Source organism: Sinohyriopsis cumingii, chromosome 1 (genome assembly GCF_028554795.1).
Source record: "Sinohyriopsis cumingii isolate HCF-2022 chromosome 1, ASM2855479v2, whole genome shotgun sequence".
Classification (NCBI taxonomy): domain Eukaryota; kingdom Metazoa; phylum Mollusca; class Bivalvia; order Unionida; family Unionidae; genus Sinohyriopsis; species Sinohyriopsis cumingii.
The window spans coordinates 49,373,231-49,382,420 of NC_142961.1; the positions used below are offsets into that span (position 1 = coordinate 49,373,231).

The following is a 9,190-nucleotide window of genomic DNA, read 5'->3' on the forward strand; positions in this document are numbered from 1 at the left end:
AACCTCCAAAAATTTAATGAGAAAAAATCGCTTAGACATCGAAAAAACTGGGAGATGGGGGTGGGGATGGTGTTGATTGACTGAATCCTCATTTTACAATCACGTTGATAATTTCAATGACGCTTTGTTTTTAGTGAAGTTGTTCGTTATTCTGTTTAAAAATCATTTTCAAAATGTCCAACATATGAAAGATCGTTCCAACTACCATCATATGCACTCGAAAAAATCTGTATTACGTCACTGCTTTCTTGACAAGTCTGGTTAATGTAGTGGTGTTAAATTACCCTGTCAAATCGTGAGTCCTCAGAGAAGGAAACTATACTAACTGTTGATACACCACCAAGCAAGATTCCTTTTTTGAAAAAACACATGATATTTATTTTGTGAGAATCACCTACGTCGAAACTCAATTTGTGTATTTTTCAATTATTACAATATTGATATTGTGATTTCATGGGAAGTAATAATGAAACTTCTTATCATTCTTGAGGATATCTCTAAGTGCCAGTTCAAGAATTCTCTGAAACTCGCTTGCCCACAATGGCCAGTATCTGTGAAATCAAGCTCTTTATTTTACGAAGGATTCATTTTGATTGGTTGCCTTGTTATCTCTGATCACAGTTATGAAAGAGTTGGTTAATTTAAGGTAGTTTATGTTACATACACTATAACATTTATTACAGTGTTCCACTGATCAAATGAAGTGAGTTAACCCCACATACGACCAGGGCCACTAGATTTTAAGTGTTCAATTGGTCAAATGAAGTGAGTTCACTCGACATGACTAGGGCCTCTAGATTTTAAGTTTGGTGGACTTTTGTGCCTTTTAACTTTTCTTTTATTCCACCTCCTTTATTTGATTTAAAAGACATAATTAATATGATAATACAAAGGAGACCAGCATTTAATTCAATGCAACAATACAACAAATACTTCTGATGTCAATTATCAAAACATGATCAGCACTTAATAAGGTTCTTGAATAAACGCTCACGGTCATAGCTGTTAAGGTAGACTGACACATTTTACGTTTAATTACAAGAGGACACATTGCATTTATAACGATTACATTGAAAAGGAACTAAAAGATAGACCCAGAACACAAATTTCAATAACTGCAATGTACTAGGAATGTCGTTTGGAAAGAAAATGTAAAAAATTGTATGACCTATTTTTAAATTTGATATTTCATAGTGTTATCGACCATTTTTTGACTATAAAATGAGCAATACATCAATGTTTTCTGGTTAAAAAAATGGGATCCATGCCTGACCACGTTATAAGTGGGTTCGCGAGTTATCAGGTCACAAGTTATCGAGGGAGTGGTGTACATAGAGGGTTTCAGTTAAAGACCATAAAAGAACAAGAAAGAGTCCTTTAGGGGCATAACAGAGTGCAAGACAGGTCTCTAAAACTCAAAATACTTAACCAGATCGGTGTGATGTGCATCAGAATCCCTAGGTGTGCCCTGAGAGAATTATAAAGTATGTTGGAAATGGCAGCTCTATAGCCCTTGATAGCAGATACTGAACATCTTTTGCTCTCCAATACGAACAAAAGGAAAATAATAACACAGCTCTCACCCATTATAATGCACTTCACTATAATGTGATTCCAGATACAATGCAGTATTGCTATGGATCCCATCAACGAAAATAACAACTTTTTGTTATAATTTTACCAAAAAACATATCAAAAATAATTCTAAACATCATGAGAAATTTTGTACATTAAAACTATTGAACTTGATTTGGACAATTTTCAGCAAAGTCTCCTTATGTATTCAGGCAACCTATGATATAGTATTTATAACAGGCTAATACACACAAAAAAATACTCATGTCTCTAATAAGCCTTAATCATCATTGTCAACTATTCTATCTGGCTAAAGTACACAGTATTGTCAAATCTGCCTTTAGCACAAAAGCCACCCCAGCATATTGGTGACTTAATCTCTGTCCACAAAGCTCACCAATTACAGAGTAGACCAGCTTATGGTCAACCACTGTTTACTGACACCTGGAAAGCAACAGATCTTTGAAAGATTAGCAGTGGCATGTCTTTTATACTTGTGAATATTTTGACCAGTTGTATGCTGGACTAAAATGCAAGAAAGCTATATATGCAAACGACAGACATGGGCAGTGCTCCATACAGTTTGTTCAGGAAAGGTTGCAGAGGGTGCCCATTTCTGGTGTATACTTAAGGCACAGGCATTTGATAAAGAATTAAACGTACAAAAGTACGGATTTAAAGCTGTTACACAACATGTGGAGAAATTCTGTTGTCTGACAGTGCTGCTGCTGAGGCTTATCCAGGAAAACAGTCCTTGTATGCACAAACAAGACAACACCACAAACAATGCCTCTGGCTATGATATAAATCTCCATGCTGCGTTTATCACGTAGACATGAGAATATAGCTCAAGTCTGATCATAGCAAAAATACAAATGACAGTCACAATATTTGAAAATTGATTTTCAAGGAATTCATACCACAAGTGAGGGAATATTTAAGAGTCAAAGGACTAGAAAAGAAGGCAATTCTGAAACTACATAATTGCCCTGCCCACCAAGCTGCAGAAAGCCTTGTAGGCAGCAATGGAAAAATTGAAGCTATTTTTGTGCCAAAATATATAACTTCCAAGACGCAGCCTCTTGATCAAAGAATTATTGCAACATTTAAGATGAACTACAGAAGAGAACTTCTTAAATCTTCAGTGAAAAGTGAAGAGGTGTTTAATAAATTAAGCTTAAAGAAAGTGATGTATCTTGGAGGGAAAGAATGAGCCATAGTGACTCCCTGGTGCATAATGAGATGATGGAAGAAGGGACTAAAGGGAGCTTTCCAAGAGGCAATAGAACTGGAGTATTATGAGTGTGAGAGACTCAAGGAGGAAGATGACAAAGAGGCTGAAGCTGTGTTATGGGGACTTCTGAAATCTTTTAACAATTTTCAGCACTGGTTAAAATGTATGAGGACTTCCCCACTATTGAATGTAAGACTGACACTGAAATTGTCTCGTTTTTCCAAGGTGTCAAAAGGAAACTATGATCCTGATCAACAGGAAGTAGGAGGTAATACCGACAGCAACAAAGAAGACCCACCAGAAATACACACACCCAAACTTCATAAGCCACATGTGCATCTGACAAAAGAATGGTGTGGCTGTAAAACCAGGATAATCAGCCTTGTAATTTATGCAGCTGAGAGATATCAGATTTTACTTTCAAAAAAACAAGAACAATCAGGTTTCAGAAAACATAAAATAACAAAATATTTCAAGTAGAGAATGCACATGTGAGTGAAGTTTGAGTACAGTGGTTCCCCTCTTATATGGCCACCCCTTCTGCACTGGGAAAGTGGCCTTATAAGATGGGTGACCTTTCCACAGGTGGGGGCTTTATTTTTGAGATGTGAATGTATATTAGTATACACTAGGAAAGTTACATATAGCTCAAAACAGTTAATATCTTCATTTAAAAGTAGGATTTCTTTGTTTATGTAATGACGTGTTAAAGTTTTGCAATGATTTATTCCTATGTTGCTAATTGTATGGTAGTGCAATTTAAATTTGCATACAAAACTTTCATAAACAAAAAACCTTGTTATAGAAGAAGTGATACATGTTCTGTCAGGTGATTTTTCGGTCTTTATCTCGTACCTTGTTTTGTTCAAGGTTAACTTTTTCTCTGTGTACTGATTAACAAAATGTATTTTTAGCCTATCTGACCATATTATGATCTTGACAAATACGTGGGTCATAATTGTCAGTTAAAAAAAAATCCTGTGTGAAGCCCAAAGCTCTACAAAAACATTGCTGACCCCATTTCTATCTGACCATGTTGTGATCATGACAAATACGTCCAGCGGTAATCATCAATTAAAAAAAAGATGCTGTTTGAAGGAGAACGTTCCATCAAAACATTGCTGACCCTATTTCGTCTTTCTATCTGACCATTTTATGAGCTTGATAATTACGTCCGGTTGCAATCGGCAATTAAAAAAACAAAAACAACTGCTGTGTGAAGGTCAAAGCTCTATCAAAACATTGCTGACCCTACTTCCTGCAAACGTCAGTGTTAATGTTATAATAAACTTAGCAGTACATGTAATTTTAGCCAACACTTCTTTCAGTAACAAATACCCGACATCTGGAAACAGACATTGAGATAGATAATCGGATTACTTACCCTACTGTAATTAAATATTGGTTCTGGATACACATTAATTATAAAATGTGAGGTAAATTTTACATTTGTGTACTAATATGCTGGCCACTGGTCATGTCGTGGGGTGGCCTTTCATGAGGTACTTTTGAACAAAAACTTGTCAGTGCCAAAAGATTCTGGCCACAAAGAATGGATGGCTTCTGGTCAAGGGGGGTCATGTGAGGGACCAATGTATACTTTTTATATAAGTAATTTTTAAGAACTTGTTTATTTTGGACATCATTGGATTTTAAATGGATTCCATACATGAGGTTTTGTTGTTTTGTTATTTTTATTTTTCTGCAGTGAAAGAAAACACATCTTTTGTATAAACTAATGGTATTACTACATATTCGACTGGCATTTCACCCAACAAACATACAAGTATATTCATTTAATTTTTATGACTTTTGCTGCATCTCCGGTCGGTATGCAATGCAATGCAGTCAGCAGTTATGGACCCTGACTACCTCATTATAACTGGGGGGAGAGATCAACTTGTTTTATAGTGCACCAACAACTAATGAAGATTCTCCACCTGGCATCATAAACCTTGGATAAGGAAGTTCTTGTGACCTTAAAGATGCAACTGGCAACACAGTCTGAAAATATGTTCTGAAAGATGTGCTAAGAGTAAAGGTAGAGAATCTAGGGGCTGTTGTGCAAGAGGGATCCCCAGTGCAGGTCTAAAAGTTTGATGAACTATGACCACTGATGGCATAGTGGGGCAATGAGAATGATCTAAGCAGTCAAAGATCCAAATCTTTGTATAAGTAGCAGACTGAATGGCAGAAATATGTATGCAAACAGTTGATCACAGTGAAAACTAAAGGTTTCTACTGCACACTATCTGACCTGGTACAGGAGATATAAACGGAAGCCTGTTCTTCAACCATGTCATAAACAAGTCTGTTATGGAGTTACGAAGACACCATTCCATTATGATGACTCTGCCATACCTGAAAAAACTATTAATATGTTCTTCGCCAGAATGTGGATGATATTCACTGAGGTGGCCCAGCAGAGGAGGTTCCTGACCTCCATGCAAAGAAAGTGTGCCTCTTTTATGTCAGAGATATGCTCTGATGGGTTCGTTGTCAGAGAAAACGACAGGTCGACTTCTAACTTTAAGCACCATGAAACACAACAGATACTTCTTTCATTTCTATGTTGATGATGTGGAGAGACGATTCGGTTGAAGTTCAATGACCTATTAGAATTATGCCCTCTGCTCCTCTACATAGGCATCCAATCTGAATCTGATGCATCCGAGAACTGTGGGATTCGGATTTATGCATGGGGACCCATATCAGGAATCTCTTCTAGTTCAACTACCAGTGCAAATGACATTGGTTCTATAGTGATTATGGTTGACAGATGCCATGTGGTTACTAAGATACCGCAGAGGTCACATACATAGTTGTCTGAGGAGAACCAAGTCAGCAACTGCATTCAAGGTTCTCAAAAGTGATAAGTAGAGGTGAGGAGATAAGAATGTATTTGCTTGGGATAATTTACCCCAAATTACCATGCATCTGAATGCAATGGGGGTTAATGTTTTCAGCCCACTTTTTATTCTCTTGCACAAATGTATAAATATTACAGCATTTATTTAGTTTAAGGTATTACAAGAAATGTTGTAATTTTTGACATGTTTGAAAATTCTCCTTTGAAGATGAGAAATCATCCAAAATCCAAATTCAGACTCCATGTTATTTTTAAAGTTGAACTTTTGGTCTGCTCCAGGCACAGTATGTTAGGGGTTATTGAGGAAATTATATTAATATGTAATAATGAGACCCCCATAAATTCTAAAAAATAAATAGTACTCCTTGAAAATGCATTTCCAAAAACCTTCTGCACAGATAAAAAGAACAGTCAACGTCTAGCACTATATCCAAGAAATAGCAGTGTTCAATGGGGGGTGCAGTCCTACATGTAAGACCTCGACAATAATTTTGTTTTGGTCATCTGGGTCTTACTTAGCTACGATGTCGTAGCCTCAACTTGATTTTGTTGTGGTTGAGGCTACGAACTGATCCCATATCATGTAATGGAGCAAAAAATATCATCACTAAAGTCAGAAAAACAAACAGTGTAGAAATCAACTACATAAGTATAATCATGTTGTGAAAGAAGTTTGGCTTATTTTGAATTTATTAAGCCCTTATACGATAAAATAAATTGGCATGGTTACTCTAACCTTATACTGTCCGCCATGACAGATAATGCGAGACTCTTGCCGTGACCCCTTTTCTACGTAAGGCTTGCCAGGCCATATTTTGGACATTCTACGCTACATTATTATCAATCAAGTGCGAATAATCGCTTCTTGGTGAATTTCAAAGTTGCCGATAAACCGTATTTACTTTTAATGCGCAGAATTTCTGACCCAAAGGGCACCAAATTTTTACTACGATCTATTTACATTTCCAAATAAGGCATCAATGTCCTTATATGGCACACAAACAAACGAGGCTGAGAACGGAAGTAATCATTATTTGAAATAATATGGCGATCTAAACAAAAATATCAGCTAAAAAGGTAAACGAGATTTTACAACTATTTCTACAAAGATTTTCGATACTTCCGGTATTAAATAAGAGGACTACTCAATTTATTGGATTATATGCAAGGAATATGTTTAAAGTGTTATTATTAGACTAAAAGAGCGCCGGGTGTGAATCACACCCAGCTTGCTCCATTAACACGCATATGCTCATGTTAGTAACCTGTCCACAAGGTACGAGTAAGGGTACTAATATTAGTACTAGGACTTACTGTGTAACTAACGCAGCTGTGTAACGTGTTTTGATTTGACTAACATAATGAAAGTCAAATTTTTAGGAATATCTCACACAACTGGCAACCAATAACAACATTTTTTTACAAAGTAAAGTCATAATGCTTTAGAACGACTTTACATTGATGTCTTTTCTCAAATATATTCAAAATTCTCACAAACGAAATGGACCTATTTTCAAGTTTCGTTGGCCTACTTTTCAGTTTGCGATGAAAGCCATTAATGTCAAAATTGGGTTAAGTTGAAATATTATAGTAAAAATATATGCCGATTGGCACTGAAAGCAATGTTTGGTTTCGTTCAAGAAACACACCCCATATAAACCTACTTATACTTTGGCATACCTCGACTACCATCGCATTTCAACAAATTCAAATGTATGTCAATGGAACATGAAAATGCGCCCATTTGCTGGTGTCAGGTTTTGATTCCACCAGGATAAAAACAGCACAGTAGGTATATTAATTACATATCAATTTGTGGAATTATGTTGATATGGGCTGCCAAGTGTGAGATATTCCTGGAACTTTGACTACTCGTTCCTGTCAACCGACATCGGAACACTCTATACAAGGTCGTTATTTGGGCAGGAAGATAGCACTAAAACATAAATGTGATACGTCTTACATTGTAGGACGAACGGGGGGGGGGGGAGACCAGGTGAGAACCTTTAATCCCGATACTCCCAATACAATAAATGTATGAACAAAATATCTCACTATTTATGAACAAGATTTACCTAACGAACTAGTGATGTAAATGTATCAAAGCCATAATTCACGTATAATGTTATATAAGAAATAAAGAAAGTGGCATGCATTTTGGGAATTTAACTTGAAAACTATATTGCGTTCTTTTACCTTTTTCCTTTCGTAAGGTTTCGGGGGTGCTGCGTGGGAACGTTTGGGCCTTAACTTCCCACCACCCTCCGAACTCATTGTTAACTACGACAATGAAGTATTAAACGACTACTTGATAAAAACTTTATAGGATTCTTAGTAGACGAACACATGCACTTCCTTCGCTCATAAAGATGGCGGCAATACGACGGAATTGCGATTGGGTAGTTACTGATCACATGACACAATTATCTGAGGTCACAAAAAGAACTGTAAAATGGGAGGTAACTTTCAGTACTCAAAACATTTTATCGTCTTCGTTCCTTTTATGTTATTTTTCATTCACGAGTATTTTGACATTTAAATGTTCATACGTATTACACTATGGAAATTATGCTTGAAAAATGTTTCAAGTATCGGTCGCAAACAGAGACAAATCATTAAATACGTATGTTCAGCACGAAGACGAGTTATTACTTAATGATACGTGTGGACCGTGGAATAAATATATATGCGTATTATTTGAATTGACAAATGCGTGTTGTATTTCAATATGTGTTTATAATATAATCATATTTTTCTGCATTAATTAACTATTTATTCCGTTTTTGTTGTTTTATATTTATCGTATTTGATCTGGTATGTGTTAATTTGACTATCGGCATTCAAAATCAAGCTCCTTTCATCTTGTATATTCCTTCTTTGTTTGTGATCACAAAACACGCAAATCTTCTGAAGATACATAGTTCATTGTATCACATTATGGTCGTAAATTTGAACTAAAGCAACCAATAAGGCAAACGACAGACGTCCACCGTTTTGTTCCCTATCCTGCTTAACGTGGTGCAATCGTTAGTTTGCTAGTTTTGACAACTATGCAAGAGTGAGATAAATGCAGACGAAACAATGGACAGCTCATAAAAGGGGAGACATTATCTTTCTACTATTTAAATTTTATACAGTTTTAATTCCACTCGTTAATATATTTTGTTTCCTTATCGCTGAGAGATGTTTACATCGTGATTGGCGCTGTGTACAAATGTACAAATGACGCTTTATGGTTCAAGTAAATATAAATATATGCATTCATTTATATCCTTGCTCAGTCCACCGTCTGACCTATCTTCAGCTTTGGCATTTAAAATAAAAATGTTTTTCAATTTCATCAGGCATTTGGGAGCTGATAAAATTAAAAGAAAGTATTACTCAAAATTATTCAAAAATACAAGTTTCTTAAAGCGTTATATTTAACATGGTTGAGGCAAATTTTGTTGGATAATCACGAGGGGTAAAACAAAATATCAAAGATTGATAATAATAATTCCATTATAAACGGA

General features: G+C 35.8%; 1 protein-coding gene across 14 annotated transcripts in view; it reads right to left on the reverse strand.

Annotated features, from left to right (window-relative positions):
* The window catches only part of LOC149806838 (uncharacterized), a 141,463-nt gene extending 133,413 nt beyond the window's left edge, over nucleotides 1-8,050 (reverse strand). For all 14 annotated transcript variants that reach the window (XM_089958342.1, XM_089958414.1, XM_089958393.1 and 11 more), the window contains exon 1: nucleotides 7,875-8,050. In XM_089958342.1, coding sequence (XP_089814468.1) covers nucleotides 7,875-7,952 — 78 coding nt within the window. In that variant the 5' untranslated portion in view covers nucleotides 7,953-8,050. The remainder of the gene's footprint in view (nucleotides 1-7,874) is intronic.
* Between the last annotated feature and the right edge of the window lie 1,140 nt (nucleotides 8,051-9,190).